General features: G+C 47.8%; 1 protein-coding gene and 1 long non-coding RNA gene across 2 annotated transcripts; both read right to left on the reverse strand.

Annotated features, from left to right (window-relative positions):
• Window positions 1-505: 505 nt before the first annotated feature.
• LOC148005481 (uncharacterized) lies at window positions 506-24,745 on the reverse strand. Its single transcript, XR_015623395.1, has 5 exons — window positions 24,619-24,745; window positions 19,997-20,099; window positions 13,708-14,467; window positions 10,925-11,064; window positions 506-1,198 (listed from the first exon to the last, which is right to left on the reverse strand). It is a non-coding gene; the product is annotated as an uncharacterized LOC148005481 (long non-coding RNA).
• Diras3 (DIRAS family GTPase 3) lies at window positions 9,032-10,246 on the reverse strand. The gene is given in 1 exon segment (NM_001408755.1): window positions 9,032-10,246. A coding segment is annotated over 1 exon segment (603 nt). The 5' UTR covers window positions 10,222-10,246; the 3' UTR covers window positions 9,032-9,618.
• Window positions 24,746-25,147: the final 402 nt, after the last annotated feature.

Below are 25,147 nucleotides of genomic sequence, written 5' to 3' on the forward strand. Positions count from 1 at the left end.
CCTATGATCCCCTGTGTCTCAAGGGAATGCTCAGGCAGGCTAGTGCCTGAGGGTCATTATGGATCTCGTCTAGAAGAGGGGCATAGGGAGGCCGCCACTGTGCGTCGGCTCTTCTGTGGACTGGGCAGTTGTTCCTGTTTCATCTCTCTGCACACAGCATTGGAGGGGGACCCTGATCTTGTCTTGCTGTCAGTCCGAGTGGCGAGCTATGACCTCTGCGTTAACCAGAATACCAGGGTCTTTCTGAAGAAGCTAGGCCAGCTTGGGATGTCAAACAACTCTTCTGTCCCTGGCAGGCAAGCAGAGAGAGAAGTGCTACCGACTGTGGCCAAAAGCTCGGAAAGACTGTTCCTTAGTGCAGGGGACTGCAGCAGGTAGAGCCAGTTGACAATTATCTTGTTCATGCCTACTGTGACCTCTCCCCCCCCCCATAATCCAAACCTGTAAGCCCACAACCCTGAGCTGGACATCAGACACCTCACCCGTGTAACTTTAATTTTTTTTTAAAGATTTATTTATTTACTCTATGTATGAGTACAGTGTTGCTGTCTTCAGACACACCAGAAGAGGGCATCGGATCTCATTATAGATGGTTGTGAGCCACCATGTGGTTGCTGGGAACTGAACTCAGGACCTCTGGAAGAACAGTCAATGTTCTTAGCCACTGAGCCATCTCTCCAGCCCCCTTAATTTTTTTTAAATCTATTTTTAATGATGGTCTTTAAATATTTAAACCTCCCTTTTAACCCACCACCTACCAGAGGTAGTGGGAAAGAAAGGATATAGAGAAAGTGGACCTGTTTAGAAATGGTCCTTTGGAGCAAATCTTATCCTTGTTGTCCGGAAATTGACAGTTCAGTTCACAGGAATCAGCAGTGACAGTTCAATCCATCATAAACACTTTACTGAACAGTAGTCCAGTTCAGTAGAGTTGGGACAGTAAACATGAAATCAGCAGCAGTGAGTCGCATGACCTAGCAGAAACAGCCAGGCCTCAGCTTCAACATAAGTCAGTAAGAGGAGCAAGGGAGAAACATCAGGAGAAGTTCTCAGCTGTGCCTCTCAGGGAAAGGAAGATCAGCGAAGACTGGAGACCAACAACCACCGTAGATAGAACTGTAAGCAAAGGGTTGGGGATTTAGCTCAGTGGTAGAGCACTTGCCTAACAAGCGCAAGGCCCTGGGTTCGGTCCCCAGCTCTGAAAAAAAAGAAAAAAGAAAAAAAAGAACTGTAAGCAAGGCTAGCTCAGCCTCCATCACTGTCGAGTCCTATTTATATCCCTCTAAACATCATGTGTCCTCCATGGGTCTTGCCTCCGATTTAGTAGAACGCTACATGAACCTGTCTCAGCTGACATCACTCTGCCAATCAGCCCGAGCCTGAGGAAGTGGCAGGAAACTACAGCACACCACCAGAAGATTTTTGATGCATTTCTCTCTATGGAGTCCTGACAACTGTAGTTCAACTATGTAGTGTTAGACAGACCAATACAGAGGTTGGGGATTTAGCTCAGTGGTAGAGCGCTTGCCTAGCAAGTGCAAGGCCCTGGGTTCGGTCCCCAGCTCCGAAAAAAAGAAAAAAAAGAAAGAAAGACCAATAGATGTGTGTCATTAGTAAAGAGTCCTTCATCATGTGTCTTCTTCTGTGTCTGTTTTAGCAGCACATCCTTTTGCCTGTGTCTATTTCAGTGAAACATTTCTTCATGAGTCTGTCTTAGTCTTTCACCTATATCCACTTCAAGAAAACGCTCCTTCATGTGTTTGTCCCAACCAAACACCATCCAACACAACTGACTTTTTAAAGAACCCTCAAGTTTCCGCTTCACAGTCAGGCTGAAAATACAGTAGGCCCGTACAGGGCTGTGATCATTGCTAAGACTTGAAACAAAATTGGAAGATTGATGAGGTACCCAGAGAAGAGGGAGGGAGGATGAAATTCAGGGTTGTAACAGCGACTATATTTGTCACATAACCACCCCAGGGGCATCCAGAAGAGGGAGCCAATAGCAGGGTGTGTGAGACAGGCCTTCCTGTGCAGTCAGCCTATGCCCAGTCATTGAGGGCCTGTGTGGAGGATCCAGCCAGCCAGGTGGTAGGTTTAGCCTGGGCTCTGCACACACGGCCTCACCAAACTGGTGTCTACACTGCTGAGTGTTCACTGCCAAAAGGGGTCAGCAATGCTGAGCCCTTATGTGGCTCAAGTAACAGCCAGGTCCTTAGTGGGAAGACGTCCCTTCACTGCTATGGTGCTTTCTCCAGCATCAGCATTCAAAGGCTCATCCCTGCCCCCCAGGCATCTTCATGGTGCTGTTCCAGCAGGTAAGGCATTGGGTAACTGGGAGGGAGGTGTCTTAGTTAGGGTTTTACTGCTGTGAACACACACCATGACCAAGGCAAGTCTTATAAGGACAGCATTTAATTGGGGCTAGCTCACAGGTTCAGAGGTTCAGTCCATGATTATCAAGGTGTGGGGGAGCATGGCAGCATCCAGGCAGGGATGGTGCAGGAGGAGCTGAGGCGTCTACATCTTCATCTGAAGGCCACTAACAGAATATAGGCTTCCAGGCAACTAGGATGAGAGTCTTAAAGCCCACACCCACAGTGATACGCCTACTCCAACAGGGTCACACCTTCTAATAGTGCCATTCCCTGGGCTGAGCATAAACAAACCATCACAAAAGATGTTGTCTATTAGTTTATTTCCCCATCATGGCAAAATTCGTGGCAGAGAGCAACTAAAGGTGGGAGGGTTTTGGCTTACAGGTGAAAAAGCCTGGGCTTGAGGATGCTTTCTCATGTCTCATTGATTAGGAAGCAGAGAGATGGGTTCTTGCACTCCTCCCATTTATTCTGTCTACTCCAGCACCCATTAAATGGCACCACTCGGGGCTGGGGATTTGGCTCAGTGGTAGAGCGCTTGCCTAGCAAGCACAAGGCCCTGGGTTCGGTCCCCAGCTCCGAAAAAAAGAAAAAGAAAAAAAAAAAAAGGTACCACTCACTCCAGAGTTAACCTCACTTCCTTCCTCATTTAACCCTCTCTGGAAACACCTCTCAGGCATGCCCAAAGGTGTGCCTTACTGACGCTCTAGGCATTTCTTATTCCAATCGAAATTAACTATTGCAGGCAGCTTAGTTCTTATGCACTAACTCTGAACAAGCAGCCTCACGCAATTGTTGCTGTACAACTAAATGGGCCAAGAGTGCAGCTTGGGCCCCTAAAGTGGTCATGGAACTAAAGGGTAAACCGATAACAGTAAATGTAGTCCGCTGTGCCTTCCTTGGCCACAAGTGAAATGATCAAGTTCATTCAGCTGTCATCCTGCCTCGACATCCATCCAGAGCCTGCAGCCACACGGGTCAGCCTTTACCTGACCGCACAGTTGAAGAACCATAATGGAACTCAGAATGAAGGGGACAAACACACTCATCTCTCGTGAGAGAGAAGAAGCAGGAATGAAGGCTGGACACGTGTGCGCTCATGCACGCGATAGACAAAATTGAACACCATCTCAAAAGAACTGCACTCAACAAACTGGGCTAGAAGGAAACTATTTCAACCTATATAAAGGCCATATATGGAGTTAATTGTGAACTTTATACTCAGTGGTAAAGACTGGAGGCTGGAGGTATATACCTTTAATCCCAGCACTTGGAGGCCACTCTAAATTTGAGGTCAACCTGGTTTAGGTAATGTCTTAAAAAAAAATATGATGAGTCATCTGACAGCGTCTCTTCTTTCTTTTTTTGTTTTGTTTTGTTTTGGTTTTGGTTTTTTTTTTTGTTTTGTTTTGTTTTTTTGTTTTTCGGAGCTGAGGACTGAACCCAGGGCCTTGCACTTGCTAGGCAAGCACTCTACCACTGAGCTAAATCCCCAACCCCAACAGTGTCTTTTCTTGAGGACATATCTTTAGTCCCAGTACTAGAGAGGCAGAGGCAGGTGGATATGTCTAAGTTTGAGGCCAGCCTAAATTCCAGGATGTCAGGAGCAATACAGAGAAACCCTGTGGAGGGGGTTCAGCGGGAGGGGGACCACTGTGAAGACCAGGCCTCCCTCAGTTGGCCTGAGGAAGTGCAGCTCAGGTTTCATGCCGAGCTTCGAGCTTTGAGCTTCGTGTCACCCAGGACACAATGCACTTTTCATTCCACCTCAGTGAAAGACTCAATAGACAGACCCCCATGTGCTGGCTCGAGGTCCTTTTGTAGCTCTCCTGCCTGGCCTCCTCACAAAGCCTGAACTTCACTCTCATCTAAGCATAGCCTCCTCCTGGGGAAAGGGCTCTAGAGAAGGCAGGTCTAACCCCAGGCTTCTCCAGTTCTCTGGTGAGGAGTTAATTTCACAAAGAAATGAAGTCCCACCCTCATCCCCCACCCCACCCCCCAGCCAGATCCAATAGTTACACCTTTCATTCAATCCTCTGGGAGCGGTTGGTAAGCTTGGTAAGCTGGAGGGTTACTGCAAGAGAGAGAGAGCGCGCTTTCCACCCCTTGCCCAGCCAAGCTCCTGAGCCCATCCTTCTTCCCATCACTGAATGAGCAGTCTGCAACTATAAGATAATTTTTTCCCCTCAGTTGAACTTGCTCTGGTTTTCCTCCCCAGTGGAGAGTGGCACAAGGTCCCAGTGGTCGCTGCAGCCATACCTGATATCAATTTCCAGACTAAATTAGTGAGTCCATAAGGCCAAACCCAAGTCCAGTCCCTGGTACTCATGGTGGAAGGAGATACTCAGCTCCTTCAAGTTTCCCTCTGACCTCCATGTGTGCACTATGAAGAATTCACATGCATATGAATAATTCTTTCTCTCAAATGGGAGTGTGTTTGAAAAAGATGGTGGCGAGATGTGGCACAGTTAACAGCACCCACTCTTCTTGCGGAGGACCCAAGTTCAATTCCCAGTCTCCATAGGGTGTCTCTCAAACACGTTGCAACTCCCATCCTTGGTGATCTGATGCCCCCTTCTGGCCTCTGTGGGCACTGCACTCATTTAGTGCACAAAGAAAGAGGCAAACATTTTCAGACATAAAATACTCTTAAAGAATCTATGTTAGTGGATGTTTTTCAAACTCCGAAGGCCCTTTAGAAAGGTGGTATACCCAATCAGTAGGCCCCGTAGGAAGTTGGGGGTGCAGGTCCCCACCATACCAGCAGAAGCCTAGGTTAGAAAAGGGATAATCTCAAAGACTTTTAGGAGTGTCTTTTCTTTAATAGGTTGTCTTCACAGGAGTCAGGAAAGACTCTGGACGAGTCATATCAGCACAAACATGGCCAGCGTAGACTAAAGAGAAAGGGCACACTAGAATGAAAGGCTGGTCCTCCAGAGACAAGCTAGAGGTGTGTGCCAACTCCCGGGGAAGTCAATGGGACAACTTAAGGAGCCCACCCTTTTTCTTTAGTAGGCTTCTCTTTCCTTCCTTCTTCCTTCTTTCCTTTTTCCTTTCTTCCTTTCTTCACAGTACAAAGAAACCAAGATGCACCTTCAGCCTTCTGCTGGGAAACCTCACCAGGCCACGGGCTAGAGTGGGCCACTTTCAGCCTCCCACTGTGGGACAACAGGGCTAAACTATGAGTTCTTATTCTGCAATTCCCAGCAGCTTCCTTTTCGCCTCCTTCTGAGCAGTCTCCCACACCTGGCCTCCTCAAAGTCCCTGTCTCACGTTGGCCACTGCCTGGGGAACTTTTGCCTTCAGTCCCACACTCCTCAGAGAACAGAGCCAGGTCTACATTTTCAGAGGTTTGCAATCAGAACCCCTTCCGGACTCATAGCTCTCTTGGATATTTACTCATATTTACTGATATTGGTGGAACAAACCAAAGCCAGAACTGTCTCACCCTCGGGGCTGTGAACAGTGAGTGTGGGTTTTCCGTGTTCTGGGGGCTTAGGAGCCTGGTGTGCTGAGCTGGATCTGCTGGGCTGGGTCTCATCTGGTTCACCTTGTGTCTCTGGAGATGTCAACAGAACTCCATCTTCTTCATGCTCACCCGGGAAGGACCCTCCTCCAGGATAGCCTGAGCGGCTGCTGCTGGCTGAAGACATCAGTTCCTTGCTGTGCCCACAGGGCCTGTCCGTGAACGTGTGTGCTTCTCAGAGGGCAAGCATGGCAGACATTGACTCTTAGTGATTTTGAAAGTAGCACCCCATCATTTAGGTCATATTATGTCTCTGAAATAAAGAGCTCTAATAGGGGGGTTGGGGATTTAGCTCAGTGGTAGAGCGCTTGCCTAGCAAGTGCAAGGCCCTGGGTTCGGTCCCCAGCTCAAAAAAAAAAAAAAAAAACTCTAACCAGCCTTGTGGGCCCAGGCCACCAACGGGCATAAACACTGGGAAGTGTCATTGGTGTGTGGCAGAGACTGCCACCACAAAATGACATGGAGATCCTGTGTAACCAAAGCAGAGCATGCAATGTAACACTGGAGAAAGGGCTGGGTATTTCTCAGAAGAGGAAAATGATATATCTCTTTAACCTCACCCAACCCCCACCCCAAAGAATTCCCAGTACCACAGCAGCCCCTCATCACAGCAGCCGCTAATCACAGGCACTCAAACAGCTCTGCCAAGTTCAGGGCCAGGCTACTCACTGCCTCCCTCTCTTCCCCTCTTTCCACTCCTCAGTCTGGCACTTGGCCACTTGGGGGACATACTCCTTAGTTACACAGGGTAGGGCCACAGTGTCAAGACTTGGAAAGGTAGTTTCACCTCAGCCTGAGGTGCCTAGCATAGGAACTGTACCTGCAAGGATCAACCACCGTGACAGTGCTATCTGCCCCTTGCAAACTCACTCTGGAGTCATATAGGCAAGCCATTCTTGTCACCAAAGGGACACAGTCTCCTGACATACAAATGTTAGAAATATACAAAGGAAAATCCTGTGTATGTGTCTTTAAACTGTGTGCATGTGCATTTGTGTGTGTGTGTGTGTGTGTGTGTGTGTGTGTAGTTGTTCTGTATGTATGCCTCTAATTGTGTGTATGTAATCCTATGGTGTGTCTGTATGTGTATAATCCTGTGCATATGACTTTAACTGTGTGTATATGTGTGTGTAATTCTGTATGTCTGTGTGTGTGTGATCCTGTCTGTATATCTTTATTTTGTGTGTGTGTGATCCTGTCTGTATATCTTTATTTTGTGTGTGTGTGTGTGATCCTGTCTGTATATCTTTAATTTGTGTGTGTGTGTGTGTGTGTGTGTGTGTGTGTGTAATTCTGTATGTCTCTGGGTGTGTCCTCCAGCAAGCTGCTTCCTCCTCACTCCTGGACACACTCCCGAGGATAGAGGAGTTAGCCTCACACTCTGCTCTCCTTCATTCTGGCCCACCAGGCAGTCAGGAAAAGCCCTGGACTCTCTCAACTGCTAACTTGGATCTGACTGGGGTGTCTGAGGTCATCCCAGAAGTCCACAGGCAGAGAAGCTGGCTGGGAACGTTTCACTGGATCAAGGCCTGATATTCACAGGGACATATAAGCAATCTTTGAAGGCCTCAGAACAAGCCGATGGAGAAGGGGCCACCCTGCCTCTGGTCCTGGGGCCAACTCCTCAGGCTGCAAACTGCTTTCTCTGTAGAGCCGTGTCCAACGCATGGAGAACCTTAACTTTTCGTCTGCTCCAGCAACAGAGCGAACTGTGACCACAAAGAGGAGGCCAAGAAAGTGTCCCCAATGTCCCCACATACCCCTCCTCGTCTCTGGAACAGAACCTTAGAGAGAGGGTCGGAGTCTGGCAGGAGGGCCAGCAAGATGTGTACACACACGCACACGCACACGCACACGCACACGTGCACACGTACACACACATCTGTGTGGTGGCTTTTAAGGCTGTATCCTGACCCACCTTGCCTTGGGATGGGGAAGAAGAGCACGGAGGCAGGACAGCCTGGCCAGTGGGCCCTCTCTGGGTGGGTCTATAGTTGGGTTCTGCAAGAGTCTTTACGTTAAGGGAGGAACCTACCCTCTACTGAAGTATCACATAGCATATAAATAAAAGTGAACAGACCCTGTCACCTCACTGGTCACATAACTGTTCCAGGTAAGAGGCGGGATCTAAGCTTTCTTGCTTGTGTTGAAGGTTGTCCAATCGGGTGAGGCCACAAACTGAAAACTGTGTTGTAGCTAAAGAGGATTAGCATTATTATTGTTATTATTGTTGTTGTTGTTGTTGTTGTTATTATTATTATTTACTTATTCACTCACTGTCCCCCTCCCAGCCACCCCCTCCCACAATCTTCTCACCCCTATCCCCTTCTCCTCTGTGCAGGTGGGGGCCTCCTGGGTATCACACATACAGACACATGCACGCACGCACACACACACACCAAGTCTCTGTGAGGCTGGGCACATCCTTAGAGAGGGCATCTTAACTTGTGCACATGCTCATCTCAAAGGTCAGTTTTTAAACCGTATCCAGCGCTACTAAACCAGTGCATTAGGAACTCCTGCCCCAGGAAAACGCCGCTGAAAGACCCTCACACATCTTCCCACTGTCCTGCTATGCAGGTATTCAGACAATAAAAAAAAATCTGAATCTAGAAAACAGAACAAAAAACCTTTGGCTCCTGGCAGCAACTCTGCAGGACAGGGGGTCCTCCCGCTCCCCTCCTCCTCACAAACATCATTTCCTGGAAACTAACTCAAAGACAAGGCATGTGAGCACTTCTGGAGTTAGTGGCTGGGAGGTGGCTCACTGGGGAAATCACTTGTGCAAAGCTGAGGCCCTGAGTTCAAATCCCAGCCCATGTCTGTATTCCAGTTCTCCTTCAACAAGGTGTGACAGATGAACCCAGAAGCCCTGTGAACAACAAAAAACAAACACCCCCGTCTCAAACAAGAGGGGAGGACCAAAACTGGTTGCCCCCTTCCACACGTGTGCCACACACAATGAACTTACAGTACACATATACAGTACACAAGTTGGAAAGGCACATGTCAAAAATTACCAATTTCGGGGTTGGGGATTTAGCTCAGTGGTAGAGCACTTGCCTAGGAAGCGCAAGGCCCTGGGTTCGGTCCCCAGCTCCGAAAAAAAGAACCCCCCCCAAAAAAATTACCAACTTCTAAATTTTATTTCCAATGCAGGGATGTGGAAAACAACCAAATGTCAATTACAAGGTCGGGCCGAGCTATCTTTCTGTGTGTACACAGTTGTGTGTCCCCGTCCAACCCCCCGCCCCCGTACAGTATCCCCTTTCAGACCAACATGGCATAAGTCATAACTATATTTAGGAATTCATGTTGAGGAAAATCTTACTGCTGGATTCAAGTCTGAGAAGGAGAGGAAAACCCTCCTCAAGCAGAAGAAAGCATCTCTTCAGCGCACACTTCACGACCAATCAAAAGAGCTCACGAGTTGCTATTTACAAAACTTAGACGGGCAGGTGAGGGTCCAGAAACAGATTGAACAGGGCTGTAAATTCTCTCTACAGTAAAATGTAAATTTTGGTTTCTTCTCGTAGCACAGCCGGAGGTCAACGTAGGGGATGCTGCAAAGTTTCTGCCTGACGTTGAAGAAAGACACGCAGGCAGTTTGAGGCACCAGCACCCTTTGCTGAATACACAGAAAAGCAGCCACTTGTTTACCGTTGGATAACTTTGTGGGGAAAGGCACTGAGCCCGCGGACCGCGGCGGGCGCTCTAGCCAATGAACCTCTCGGCCGGCCACGTCTCCGGGGCGTTGGCGGGGATGCGTGGAGCCTCCTGCCCTGGCGGGGCCAGGGCCTCCATCTCGCGCACCACCTGCGTGAACACGCGGTCCACCATCATTTTGCTCTTGGCCGTGATCTCCAGGAAAGGGCAGCGCCACTCGCGGGCCAGCGCGCGGCCCTGAGCCGTCAGTACTTGGCGCTCGGCGTCCAGGTCGACCTTGGTGCCCACCAACACCAGCGGGACGGCGCGCGAGCCCCGCAGCCGGCCCATGCGCTCCCGCAGCGGCCGCACAGCCTGGAACGAGGCCTCGTTGCAGACGCTGTAGAGCACCACGAAGCCGTCGCTGTTCCTGATGTACAGGTCCTTGAGGGTGACCAGATGCTCGGCGCCCACCGTGTCCACGATCTCCAGCAGCGCGGGAGCCCGGTTTACTTCGATCACCTTGCTGAACAGCTCCTCCACCGACGGCTCACAGCGCTCGGGGAAGCGGCCGCACGCGAACTGCGTGGCCAGCGCCGTCTTGCCCACCGCCACGCTGCCCAGCAGCACCACACGGTAGTCCTTGGCGGGGCGCAGCACCAAACCCTCCATGGCCCGGACAACGGACGTGGGGAATGGCGCTGGGAGGCGGCGCGGGGAGAATCGGAAGGCGGGGCGCGAGGGCCAGGACGCACGCGCGTCCCCGTGGAGCCCGAGAGGAGAGGCCCTGGCGCCGCCGAGGGTCCCTGGGTCTCGGCTCCGCCTGTCTCTTTGCCTCAGCCTCGCGTACAGCTCCGTATCCCACCGTCCCACGCTGCGCCCGGGTCGCAGCCTTTCCCACCAGCCCCTTCCCCGAGCCTCCTCTCTTCCCTAGGTCGCCCGGCCTCTCTCCCACACCCCACAAACCAGCTTGGGCCCCTCAGTCAGTCCTTAGCTGGCTACCCCAAGGAGGGAGCCCCTCGGTTGACAGAGCAGAAGGTAACTTGATCCCTTCCTGACCAACCCAAGAAAGAGGGGTTTCCGCGCGCAGCATTCCAGATGTAGACCTGCCCGCTCAAGGTCACGCTGCTCCCTACCGCTGGCCCCTCCAGGCTGGGAGGACCCCACGCTCAGAAGCTGATGAAGAAGCTCGTCAGAGAGGGTCCCAATTCCCTCTTGAGCGCTATGATCGCTCTCCCTGGTCCCTTCTCCCTGAGCTCTGTACAATGCAAACCACACAGCCTTGCCCACTCCCTTCCTGGTTTCCCATCCTGGCGAATACTCTTCACCTCCGCCATCCACACAGCTGTGTCACTTCAAGGAAATGAGAACTCACACAACGGCAAGTAGAACCTGGAAAGCCCACGGCCACCTTTTCAGTCCCCTCGTACTCCGGGGCTCCCTCACTGGCTGCAGAGGAGAAAGCCTGGGCCCCATGTTTGGCGTTGTTTTCCTGAGCGAACTCCCTTCTGCCTCCTGAAGAAGAAAAAAAAAAAAAAAAAAAAGACAAAAAGACAAAAAGAAAAAAGACGGCTGCCTAGGCTACCTGCCCTGCTCTAGTGAAATTGAAACAGTTCACCAGAGAAAGGTCCTTTTCTATAAACTGTGCACTAACATCCTTAACGTACAGTGATTCCAAAAAGAGATCTTACAGGGCATTCTGGGACGGGAAGTTAGCAAAAGTAAAGACTAACAAGAAAAAATAAGTAAACATCAAGGCATTCGAGCTCCATCCAGATTCAAAAGCTTCCTGCAGATCACTTCCGAAGGAACCCAGAGCAATTTATAACCTCAGATGTCATAGAGCGGGCAAGGAAAACCCACACAGCACAACCACACTGTAACCTGTGACCCTGATACTGTGAAGGACAAAATAATGACATTTTGTCTGAAGAAATAAAATAAATGACAGGACTAGTTTGCGAAAGATTCCACAAGAACACCGTAGAAGTGAAATGCAGGTTCTTGTTTTAGTATGTAAAACAGGTACGATGTCATGATATGAAAAATTTGTATCTTGCAGGAGCTTTACCTAGAAGGGGTCTGGAAGTTGGAGGCTAAATGACATGGAGTTCCTTCTCCAAGGAGCTGACTTTTACAGAGCTCACCACCACTACCAAAGGAGTGTCCAAGGAGGCCCCGAGACCACCTCCCCAACAGTACCCACCCTTGAACATAATGGCCACCCTTATCTGCACATCAGTGACTGCTCACGAGAGTGTCAAGATCTACCCTGCTGACTGTTAGGATTCCTTCATAGGAGATCCCACCTACCTGCTTCTGCACCTGTTAGCAGATGTGAAATTGCACACGACCTTGTGGTCTTGGGAGGTAAATAGTGTGGGGAAGGTTAACAGACAGTGGGGGGGAGGGGCCCCATCTCTGGGGAAATTACTACCCACGCTGGGTGGCTGCTTTAGGGTCACCCACTCTCTTCTAAGTAGCCCTTCACTGGGGCTCTGTCACTGAACCAAAGGAATTCACTGGCTCCCCAAGCTGGACTTTGGTGGACTCATACTTTGGTTTGCCGTTAATGCCCTGTAAGGAAGGGGAAGATGACTGGGTGATGGTGGCACGCACCTTTAATCCCAGCACTCGGGAGGCAGAGGCAGGCGGATCTCTTAGTTTGGGGCCAGCCTGGTCTACAGAATGAGTTCCAGGACAGCCAGGGCTACACAGAGAAACCCAGTCTGGGGAACGTGGGGGTTGTGGGGAGAGAAGGCAAAACCAACAGCAACAGAAAAGGAAGGGGTGGACAGCTTATGCCTCTCCAGGCAGAGCTCCTGAAACACAAGTGACTAAAATGCACAGAGACGTGAACTTGAAAGAGATTTACAGGGGCTAGAGAGATGGCCCAGCAGTTAAGAGCACTGACTGCTCTTCCCAGAGTCCTGAATTCAAATCCCAGCAACCACATGGTGGCTCACAACCATCTGTAATGGGATCAGATGTCCTCGTCCAGTGTGGCTGAAGACAGCTACAGTGTACTCATATATATATATATATAATCTTTAAAAAATAAGAGATTTACATATGAAATTCGCCAGGTTTCACTAGAGAGCCCAAGCCCCGGAGATTGTCCTGGAATCTCTAGGACCAAGCTGGCTTTGAACCCTCAAGTGCAATCATCAAAGGCTGTGCTAAATGCACCTCCCTTCACTGGTTCCTGAGCTCGTGTTCACGCGTTGACTGGCTGGGGAGGGGACAATCTGTGAGTACAAAGTTGGGGATTCCAGCCCCATGTGAGGAGGCTCAGGGTGTTTAAGGGGCTGGTGATTGAGTCCCGTCAATTGACTTATTAATCAAGGCTATGGAATAGGACCGCCATGAAAATCTTATAACAAGGAATTTGGAGAACTTCTGAGCTGATGCAGGAAAGGAGGACACACCCCCAACAGGTCGGAGACCTGACCTCTGCACCTCCATGCTACCCAAGGTCAATGCCTGGAGAGTGCTCCCTGAATTCTGTGGAAACCCCCACCCACATTGGAAGTGGTGTGAGCAGTAGTTTCTAGAACAGGTTATGGAGTCCCTCGAGCACAGCTGACAAGATAAAACCCCTCCTTTAAATCATGGATGAGGCTGGCTCCCATCCATAGTGGGGGGCAGAGGAAGGCCCTCCCTACAGCACACCCATAGAAGATGGTCTAGAATTGACAGGTGGCTGCCTAAGGGTTTGTTCTTGCTGAGGCTTTGAAGACCGCTGATAAAAGCCCACCTGCCCAGTCATTCCTATTACTGTTGGTACAGTGATCGTTTATTACTTGTTATTCATGAAATGAAACCATGATCCCGCCATAAAGAGTCCACCTGGGCACGCCGCTGCACCTCTGTAAGAGACCGAGGCTCCCCCTGAGATCCTTCACCCAACAGCAGCAAAGTGGACTCCTTACGGTCGCACTGAGACATGAGGGTAGATGTATCCTGACCTCTGCTCCCTAATCAGAGTTCCCTGAGTTCCCAGCGTGGAGCATGAGCTGGGTACAAGTCGTTGGTATTTAGAAATCGATTCAGGGACCAGGAATGGGGACCTGGGCAAGTCAGGAGCGTGGCACAGAGATTCCAATGCCGGCATGCATGCCGAGTTGGGCACTAGAGTAAAACTAGAGTAAAATGTACCTTAAAAGTGCCCACTGCTCACCCAGGAATGGAGCCTACTTGCTCACAGCATCCACGCACAGTCCACACTCACGGAGCCAGCTCTCGGAGAACTTCTGGGTAATGGCTGCAGAGCGCTGGGGCTGGAGCGGGCAGCCCACACCTGCACGGTTGGCTGGCTCCTGCGGCCATGACCTGGGCGCATGGGCGAACACAATGCACCAGGGAATATAAGCGGCTGAGCCAGTGTTTGTGCTTTGAAAGTACCCCATCACTGGGGCAGGGGTAGGGGGTGATGGGGACTGTGGAGTTCGGTCTCACTTGCCAGCTTGATGAGATGTGGAACCACCTGAGACGGCTGTGGGTGGCACGGGCTGACATTCCGAACTTTTTATAAAAGGAGCTGAGCACCTGCATTCTGCTTCCTGGCTGAGGATGCGACATGCGCAGCTGCCCCAAACTCCTGCTACTGCTCTCTCGCTATTGGATTCTCTATGCCATCGAGACCATCTTCTGGGTTTTTTACTGTGCTTAGCTGCGTCCGTCTTAGACCTTACCCTCTGGTCTTAGACCTTACAACTTCGGAGCGCTGTTCTCTCAGGATTCTGCATGATTCAGGTTTCTTGGCCTCTGGATTCTGCATGATTTGCTTGCTCGCTGAGTTCAGGCTTCTTGCTGTAATGCCACTGGCATTCCGTGATCATCCCATGCTGTGACACGTGGACCATGTCTCCCTGTAATTCATAGGCTGAAATTCTAGCCCTCGGGATCTCAGGTGACGCTGCAGACATAAAATTTGAATGCAGAATCAATGCAGACATATTAAGATGAGCTCAGACTAGAGAAGAAGGATCCCTGTTCCAGGTTAACTAGGGTTTGATAAGGGCAAGGGGTGGGCACTATGGGTCAGTCGGTAAAGCGCTTGCCTTGAAACCATGAGGACCCAAGTTCAACACCCAGAACCTACATAAAATTAGCTGGGTGTGGTGGCATGCCCTGGAAGTCTCAGCTCTAGGGATCAAGATGGTATTTTCTTGGGCCTTGAAGGCCGGCCAGACTAATCTAGTTAGCAAGTTCCAGGCCATTGGGAGACTCTATCTCCAAAAAAAAAAAAAAAAAAGAAAGAAAGAAAGAAAGAAAAAAAGAAAAAGATAAAAGAAGAAAAAAAAGAAAAAGGAAAGAAAGAAGTATGTCCCATGCTTGAGGAACAATGTCCAGTTGTCTCTATCTTCTGCATGCATGTGCACCTACCCCCCACACACATATACATACAGGAAAGAAATCTGAGCACAGACAGGCATGAGTGGCAAACAGCAAGTGAAGCCAGAGGCAAAGTTGGAGTCAGCTTCACAGAATGGAGAACCAGCGGCACCAGCAGTGCAGTCAAAGCTGTGTTCCCAGGAGGCCTCTGGAGGGTCCTGTCAGCACCTTGATCCTGCCTAGGAGTGGAGGTAGTCTGTCTGTCTGTCCAGGGTGCTCAGTCCATGCAGCTCAGTTAAGAGCCGTCTAGGGAATGAGCGCCTTCAACCTGCAGACGTCAGCACAAACCAGTGCTGCCAACATCCAGTCCAGGTCTTCACTCAGACTTCCTCTATTACCTGGAAGGATGGGTCATGGATTTATGGTTATCCTGGTTTCCTTGCTGCAGCTCTCACCAGGGCCCAAACCTGAGGGGTGGTCCCAGGTACAGTGAGTGCCTGATCCTAGGAATGGCAGCAACAGCACTGGAGAGGCTGAGGCAAGAGGGTTCAAGACCAGCCTGAGCTACATGGCAAGTTGTGTCACAAAAAAAAAAAAAAAAAAAAAAAAAAAAAAAAAAAAAAAAAAAAAAACCCAAACCAAAAAAAAAAAAATAAAATAAAATAATTACCCTCCTGTGCTGCTACATGCTACATTGTGCATTGCCTGGACAATGTCTGTCCAAACATACCTGGACAATTGGGGGCCAGCTGGAGCATAATGTGAATTTTGCATTTGAGTTTGTCTTTGACGGTGTCCATGCGTGCGTGCATGTGTGCTCAGGCATAAGTGTTCACATGTGGAAGCCAGTGTCTTCCTAATCACTGTTTACCTTATTTGTTTCAAACTTTATTATTCAAAAAAGTTACAAATGAAAAATTATTACTCTCAAGCTGAGAGATGGCTCAGCGGTTAAGAGCACTGACTGCCCTTCCAGAGGTCCTGAGTTCAAATCCCAGCAATCACATGGTGGCTCACAACCATCTGTAATGGGATCTGATGCCCTCTTCTGGTGTGTCTGAAAACACCTACAGTGTACTCATATAAATAAATTTTTTAAAAATCATTAATATATATATATATATATATATATATATATTACTCTCCAAAATTAACCAGATCCTAGGACCATACAACTCAGAGAATTCCTGTACAGTTAGAGTAGCCATTTGGAATAGGAGCTGTGGACCTTCATGTTGGGTTTTCTAATTCACTATTGAGTGTACTTTTGTGCATTTACTTGCTACCCAGAATGAAAAAGCCATGGCAGACCAATTTGCTTTCTGTCCTCTTTTGTAACCCGTGTCTCTTACCTGCATTCAATCCTTCCTCGTCTCTTAATACAGAGCCTGTCTTGTTCTATCTTCTGTGTTATACCAAATAGACTTGCCTGGCCAGCACCTCTCTGCCCCCACCCCCACTCCCACGGTCCTCTCGTTCGCACCAGTGTGGTCTGAATCTAGGTCACTGTGGCTACTCCACTACTCCAGGGTTCACACAGAGCTATGGCTCCTCACTCATGCCTCAGGCTCCCCATCTCTCCAGCTCTATGTGTATTCTGTTGGTTGGTTGTTTTAATTTTTTTAATCACAATTTTAATTTATTAGGGGTGTACAGATACCATAGGACAGTTTGGAGGTCAGAGAATAATTGGGGGAATTAGATCTTTCCTTCCATCACGTGGCCCCAGGGATCACACTCGGGTGGTCAGGCTTGGAAGCAGGCGCCCATACCCACTGAGCCATCTCACCAACCTCTGGTGGTGTTTGTTTCGTTTTTGTTGTTTGAGACAGTTTCTTTATGTAGCTCTGGCTGTCCTGGAACTCACTATGTGGACCCAGACTGCCCTCAAACTCATACCCTCCTGCCTCAGCCTCCTGAGTGCTGGAACAAAAGTCATGCACCAGCCCATGCCTGCCTCTGTTGGTGGCTTTTTTATTGTCATTTATTTTTATGTGCATGGGTGTTTTGCCTGCACGTTTATGCACCATGTGCATGGAGTATGTGGAAGGTCAGGGGAGCATTGAATCCCCTGGAACTGAAGTTACAGACAGTTGTGAGCCACCATGGAGTATGTGGAAGGTCAGGGGAGCATTGAATCCCCTGGAACTGAAGTTACAGACAGTTGTGAGCCACCATGTAAATGACATGAATTGAACTGAGGTCGTCTGGAGTGCAGCCAGCGCTCTTAACCTCTTGAGCCAGCTTTCCAGCCCTCTGTTGGTGGTTTGTAAGGTATGGTATCATGTAGTTGAGAGTGGTGTGGACTCCTGATCTTCACGACTTCACCTCCTACATGTTGGGATTATACGTGTGTGCTACTGGACCTGGTTCATGTTTGTGAATTCTTGCCCTTTCTAAGTTCCCCATTGGTCTTGTACAGAAAACAGAGTAGTCTATGTGGAGATGGGTCCATCTGGGTGACGGGAGCCCAAGTGAGGCCAGCTCATGGTGGGCAAGTGAGATCCTGAGCATGGGTGAAATGGCACAGGAATGCTTGCTTCTCAGCGGCACAAGGCCTGCAAGTCATCAGCGTAGGACACGGGGTTTGCTGCCAGACAGCTGTTACCAATGACACACTTACTTTACACCCACAAATGGCCATCGTGGGTGAGCTAGTGAGGGGTGACCGAGACCTGGGGTCACTTCTCTGCTGTCATTTCCTGTCCAAGACATGGTAGGGCTTCCTCAGTCTCAGCTCTTCTTCTTTTAGAAGGACAGTGCAATCCGAATGTCTCAGGAGTCCAGGGGAGACAGGAGGAGACCAGAGAAGGCCACGGAGAGAACATGGAGGCTGACGTTAAGATTCCACTCTGTGTATTTACAGGTTGTTATGAATGTTCTTAAGGGATGGATGTGTACAGGGCTTTGTATGTCTAGGTGGGCAATTATATCCTACCATTTGGATCAGAGGTTATTGTGTTGTGTGTTCTTTCAGGTGCAGATTTAAGTGCAGGAGAGTGTGTGGCAGCTAGAGACACTAGGCTGCCACAGAGATGGGAATGTGTGTTTCTGGGAAGATCTAGCAGACATCTTGGGGCACTGTGGTACCGGATCTAGTGGGGGTAAAAGACAGCCCCCCTGTTTTTATACTTTTACAACAACAGAGTCCCACTCAGAACTTTCAGAGTCTGTCCAAATTGTAACACTCAGATTCTACGTGCTTTGGTTCAGTCTCAGGCTGGCGTATCTGATACCCAAACACTCAAGAGATAAGGCAGTGAAGGGTATAGAGAGCTGACTCAGTGGGTAATGTTCAATGTGCAACATGAGGACCTGAGTTCAAATCCCCAGTATCTACGTTAAAAGCTGAAAATGTTTATGATTGCCTGTGACCCCAGTGCTGAGGGCTGAGGCAGGTGAGTTCTGGGAACTGCTAGCCAGCCAACCTGAACAAACGAAGAGCTTAATCGAGAGGCCATATTTCAAGGGGACAGGTAGAGAGTGCTAAAGCAGGACCCTGGTATCCTCATACATTCCAGACATATACCCAGATATAGCAATGGAGATTAAGAACACAACGTAAGTGCTCCCATTGTCACAGATGACATTGGTGGCTTCAGTGGACTGCGTCAGGGGCCACCCTCTTCCTATGTCCCATACTTTGATTCCTCTGCCCAGTGTTATGCAGTCTCAAGAGAGGGCTACCCCCTGACATAGGACGGAGTTGATGTGTTTTCTGCATCTAGCCAGCAACACCCAATATTTCACCATATTCTAGTCGTGCCTTTCCCTGACTCATTAGGCCTGGCTATGCTAGGACATCTAAGGGCAGAGAGGGAACACTGTGCCTGAGAAACAAGCAGCCATTTCAATGATATGTGAGGCACAGCTGTGTGCACTTCCCGGATGCACCAGCAGGCTGCTCTGCCGAACACGGGAAATGTGACAGCAGCACTGAGGAGTCTGTCAGCAGGCATGACAGGGTGGACAGGTGCGGACATCACCCTCAGAACACGTGACCACTTCCCTCCAGCCAATAGAGTAGTCTAGCTAACACAGAACACCACCCTGAACCTAGCAGCAGACCGGGGAGGAGGAACAGGAGACTATATGGTAGTGAGCCTAGACACGGATATGGCTGCTAAGCAGGTCCTGGGCATAAGACATGAAGTGATCCCTAATGTTGCAGCTCTCAACAGCAAAACGAGTAGTTTAAAGGAAAATACCTTATTCTGGGACAAGATGGTTCAGTAAGCAAAGACACCAGGCCTCACAACCTGAGTTCAATCTTGGGAACCACGTCATAAGACTGCCACAAACTGTCCTGTGAACTTAATGGGAGTACAAGGGTATGTGCGCGCACATACACACACACAGCTTTAAAAAATAAAGTATCTTATTATTAACCCAATATAGCAGGCCCAGGAGTACAGATTCTAAAGAAGGAATTATAACAACTCTCACAGACAAGGCATCAACACAGTCAGGCAGTGAATGAGAGACTTAGATAGGGCAGACATGGTAGTACATACATTTAGTCCATTTACTAGGAAGTTAGAGGCAGGTGGGTCTCCATGAGTTAAGGGCAGCCTGGTCTAGATAGTAAACTTCAGGCCAGCTTTGACTGCACAGAGGCAGTGGGGAACTGACTCAGGTCTTTAGGCCAGGTAAGCAGATGGGAGATTCTGACCACCCGGTGGAGACGCCATTCCCCCTGCTTACTGAGAAGCCAGGCAGGCAGGGTCTGCGGTGTTGAAATGAGGGAGGGTAAATGGAACATACACCACCACAAAAAGTCAAGCCACCATCGGAATGTCAGGTCAGATACCAGGTCTGTGTTGTAAAAGCTAAAGCCTCATGCATCCTAAGAGATCTGATAAACAGCCCAGTGTTTACATATCCTGGTGGGAGAGTGAAATTGTCCACACCATGCTTGCTAGAAGGAATCCTGTGGAAATAATTTCCTTAGGAATTGCCAGAGCCTGCTGGTCAGTCAATGCAGGAACCACGACTGGGGGGAGTGAGGGTGACTGCCAGCAGTAAGTGTGTTTTCTTAGTGTCTTTTAAAGGCAAGCAACACAAAGCAGGACCAATTCCCAGATGTCAGACAATAACCACAAATGCTTACTTGGAGAGTTTATGATACAAAGTATCCATGTTTGACTAAGGCTCTTTCCTTCAGGCTTGGACAGTGAGCAAAGTAGAGGAACTTGGCAGGGTAGAGTGCACACCTTAATTAAAAACAAAGATGTCAGCAGACTCATTCATGACTAATCATAAGTAAGAAGACAGCCAAAGTTAATTCTGTATGTGCCCCCTTTATGTCCCCCTTATTTATCTACACAAATCAAAGCTGTCTCAGCTATTGGCACAGAAAGACTGTGCCTGTCTTAGGCGTCCCCTCAAGAAGTGTTGACCTTCCCTATCTTTGGTACATGAATCCTAGCATTCATGCCTTGTCTTAGGTTGATCTATCTCTGAGAGAATCTTACCTGTCTCTTTTATCTATAAGAGCAACACACCTTATCAGTCACGGAGCAGAAAGTTGTGCCTGTCTTAGGTTGCCATCTGAAAACACGGTTCTTACCTGCCATTGGCACGCAAATAATCTTGTGTTTGTGGCCTGACTTAGATTGAGAAGGTTTTCAGGATGATCTTACCCATCACTGACTACCCTCTTCTGCTAGGGAAGACAATGGAGCTTGAAACTAGGTAACTCTGCTTTGATGTCTGTAAAAGTTCTGATGATTCCTCTCAAAGGAACAGGTAAGAAACATGCTACACAAAAAAAAAAAAAAAAAAAGACTTGGCCAAGTCTTGCTATGCCCAATAAGAGAGATGTGCCAAGGACCATGAAGAAAAAAACAAAATATCATTTGCAATGCCAGCAGCATCAAAAGACAATGGTGTAGCAGGTTGGCCTAACCCTACTTGTATTCTAATGCTAACTGTGGGCCTCCAAGATTTGGAGTTAGCACATAGCTTCTGTGAACCTAGCCCAGTTAATTCTGTTTGGTAAATAAAGGTGACAGAAGCCAATATCTGGGAAGAAGAGTGTCATTGTAATAATATAAAAAAATAAAATGCTATCTTTTATCCCGCACTAGCGCCCCAAGATATCTGCTAGATATCTTTTTTTTTTTTTTTTTGGTTCTTTTTTTTTTCGGAGCTGGGGACCGAACCCAGGGCCTTGCGCTTCCTAGGTAAGCGCTCTACCACTGAGCTAAATCCCCAACCCCATCTGCTAGATATCTTAAGTCTCAGTCAGCAAAGCGTCTCACCATCCCATATCACACTGCCGAAGGCCTCTCTCTGAGCCTGGCAGCAATTGCTCTACCTATCTAGTTCCCAAGGCGGGTTTCCATGCCAGAAGCACACATCCCAACTCTGTGGTGGCCCAGACCAGCCGCCGCACACTTTCTTACACTTAAATCACTACATGAAAGAACACACAACACGGGCTGGAGAGATGGCTCAGAGGTTAAGAGCACCCGACTGCTCTTCCAGAGGTCATGAGTTCAATTCCCAGCAACCACATGGTGGCTCACAACCATCTGTAAAGAGATCCGATGCCCTCTTCTGGTGTATCTGAAGACAGCTACAGTGTACTTATATATAATAAATAAATAAAAAAAAAAAAAAAAAAAAAAGAACACACAACACAATAACCTCTGATCCAATTGATAAGATATAATTGCCCACCTAAACATACAAAGCCCAATACACATCCGTCCCTTAAAAACATTCGTGGGGGAGCTGGGGATTTAGCTCAGTGGTAGAGCGCTTACCTAGGAAGCGCAAGGCCCTGGGTTCGGTCCCCAGCTCCGGAAAAAAGAACCAAAAAAAAAAAAAAAACAAAAAAAAAAACATTCGTGGGGGTTGGGGATTTAGCTCAGTGGTAGAGCACTTGCCTAGCAAGCGCAAGGCCCTGGGTTCGGTCCCCAGCTCCGGAAAAAAAAAAAAAAAAAAAAAAAAAAAAAAAAAAAAAAGGAAAAAAAAACATTCGTAACAACCTGTAAATGTACAGCGTGGACTCTTAACATCACCTGCCATATTGTCCTGCCACGACTTCTCTCCCTCTCCCTCCTGTCTCTTCCTCCTTTCTGTTCCAGTCTCCTCCTCTTCCTTCTCATCCAATGACAGCCCTTTTTCTATCCTGTACCTGCCCCTCACCTGTATTTTACAAATTCAATGGGGAGAAGGTTCTGGTGAAGTCACCTGAGTCCTGAGTACAGGACTAGGCAGCTGTCCTTGGGACAGTGGAATTAGCATCAAAATACAGATAACTCCAGGGCAAACCACAACAGAAGAGAGAGGTGGAGTTTAGGTTTCCCAGGTTAGGGACCATAAGGAAGGAGAGAAAAGGGAGCCACCATGCCTTAGGAAAGATGCAAGAAGGAGAACCAAAGCCACCATGTAAAAGGGCCAAGAGAAGGTGGCCCAGAGGGATGCTCAGTTGGGTGAAGAGCAGCCAAGATAGAACATAGAAATTCATAAGTAGTAACTCGGAGTTATTGGTGGAGGTAGAATGGAGGTTAGGCAATAGCCTAGCTACTATGCTGCTTAAGGCATATTGAAATATAAAGGCTGGGGCTAGAGAGATGGCTCGGTGGTTAAGAGCACCGACTGCTCTTCCAGAGGTCCTGAGTTCAATTCCCAGTAACCACATGGTGGCTCACAACCATCTATAATGGGATCTGATGCCCTCTTCTGGTGTGTCTGAAGACAGCTACAGTGTACATATATATATAATAAATAAATAAATCTAAAACCAAAAGAAATATAAAGGCTGTGTGTATCTTTCATCTGGGAGCATACATGGGTGGGAAGGAACCCCATGCCAGGACTTATTAAAATATTCATACTACACAAAGGCTTTCCATTTCTTAAATTTATAGCCTCTTTTTTTCTTTCTTTCTAAGATTTATTATACATCTTCAGACACACCAGAAGAGAGCATCAGATCTCATTACGGATGGTTGTGAGCCATCATATGGTTGCTGGGAATTGAACTCAGGACCTCTGGAAGAGCAGTCACTGCTCTTAACCGCTGAGCCACTCTCCAGTCCAATTTACAGCCTCCTTATGTGGGACTAACAAATCTAAAGCATTAAGCCATTTACCTTGAAGGTGACTTTTTACTTTTTACTCTGGTCCAATTATGCAGATTCTCGTTATATATTTTTGGAGTGACCCAAACTCATAGATACTGAGTATGACATTCCAAATGGCTTCTGACTTTCATTCCTTGTACCTCATCTCCCATGATCTGCATTATATCATATAATGTGTCAATTCTTTGTTCTAACCATCTATTCACATCATTTTGTATGCTCAGGGCATTGGTTACATTTTCAGCAAGATGATTGGCAAAAGTAGCTGTTTGTATCTCTTGTGCTAAAGCTAATGAAGAAGTAGCACTGACTTTAAGAGTTATGAGAGGGGTTGGAGATTTAGCTCAGTGGTAGAGCGCTTGCCTAGGAAGCGCAAGGCCCTGGGTTCGGTCCCCAGCTCCGAAAAAAAGAACCAAAAAAAAAAAAAAAAAAAAAAAAAGAGTTATGAGAGTTGGCCTGGAGAGATAGCTCAGCGGTTAAGAGCACCTGGCTATTCTTCCAGAGGTCCTGAGTTCAATTCCCAGCAACCACATGGTGGCTCACAACCATCTGTAAAGAGATCTGATGCCCTCTTCTGGTGTGTCTGAAGACAGCAACAGTGTACTTATATATAATAAATGAATAAACCTTTTTTTAAAAAAAAGGGTTGGGGATTTAGCTCAGTGGTAGAGCGCTTGCCTAGCAAGCTCAAGGCCCTGGGTTCGGTCCCTAGCTCCAGACCAAAAAAAAAAAAAAAAAAAAGAAGAGTTATGAGAGCAACAACACTGGTAATGATCAGCCCAACCATAGTTTACTCCTTGCCAGAGTGTCATTTAATTCTTCCAACACTTGTAAGGCTTTTTCAGAATACCAGGGTTCAGATAAATTTACAGGGATCATAATCAAACTGGTTGATATACTACTATTACAGTTTGACTATCATATAGTGCAGAAGCACAACTGGACAAAAGACAACTAAAACAGGAAAAAAATGAATTCATTATCAGAGCCAATGACAAAGGTAACATCCCTGGTAGTAAAAGATTAGATGGGGTAAATCAGGCTGTTACATTTACCTTAACTTCAGGACCTGTTCCAATTTTATCCAAGGCAAATATGACATCATACAAAGCAGCTGCCAATTTCCAAATAAGTCTTTGAAAATTCCCAGAACCTGCCCTCCAAATGCCCACTGTCATTTCCTTTTTTCCAATGCTGGCTTGATTTCCAGACTAGTCTATGATAAGTGGTCACATGAAAGGAAAGAGGAGGGTCAGTATAACACCTTCTCTGTTTGGTTGATTTTCCAAGGCAGGTTCCACAGTCTCCGTGTTCTCTGTCCCACAAGGTCTAAAAGCCTGAGACAGGGCAGCCTGTCCAGTCTGAGATACAGGCTTTCCCATCGTAATGCTTTGCACTACAGTCTTAGAGATATTCATCCAAGCCTAAGGGTCCACAGAAACACATCCAGCATTGGTACTATTTCTAGTAAAACAAAAAAGATAGGCCCTGACCCATAGCACTGTAATTCACCAGTTTGGAATCCTTTTTACTCTCAGACTAAGGGGATCCTAACAGCTGAGTATTATTAGAAGTCATAAGTACGTCTGACCTTGACCATACAGAAGGACGTAACAAAGACGGGTCAGGTACATACACCCAGTACAGCTTCCCCATCGTCATTGTCAGGGCTCTCAGCGAGATCATGGTCAGCATCATTCTGTGTCCCAGCATCAGCATGGCTCCACCAATCCCTCTGGAAGCCACTGTGCTTCTTTACTATCCTGAGAAAAAAACCACAAACATGCCCTCTTCCAAATCATGTTAATACTGGACAGGACCATGCCATATGCCTGTAAGCGGTTCCTTCTAATCCACCTAGGCAGGAGTGCGCCTATTGTGGGATGTCATAGACACTCAGCAGCAGAGTCCCTTGGCATCCAAGGTCAACAACTTCAAAATAAAATTCTGTGGTGAGGGAGTATACACACACACCCTTTTTTGTAACTGATTTTCTAGAGCTCTATGGGCTTGTTCCATAATTCCCTGTCCTTGAAGAAATGTGAAATTATAAATAGTATGTAGATTATAATTTATATTTTATAAATTTAGCTCATATTTAATTATATTTTACCATATATAATTAATATTTAATGCATAAATTTTAATTTAAAGTATATAATTAA

Source organism: Rattus norvegicus, chromosome 6, assembly GCF_021556685.1.
Source record: "Rattus norvegicus strain SHRSP/BbbUtx chromosome 6, alternate assembly SHRSP_T2T, whole genome shotgun sequence".
NCBI classification, from domain to species: domain Eukaryota; kingdom Metazoa; phylum Chordata; class Mammalia; order Rodentia; family Muridae; genus Rattus; species Rattus norvegicus.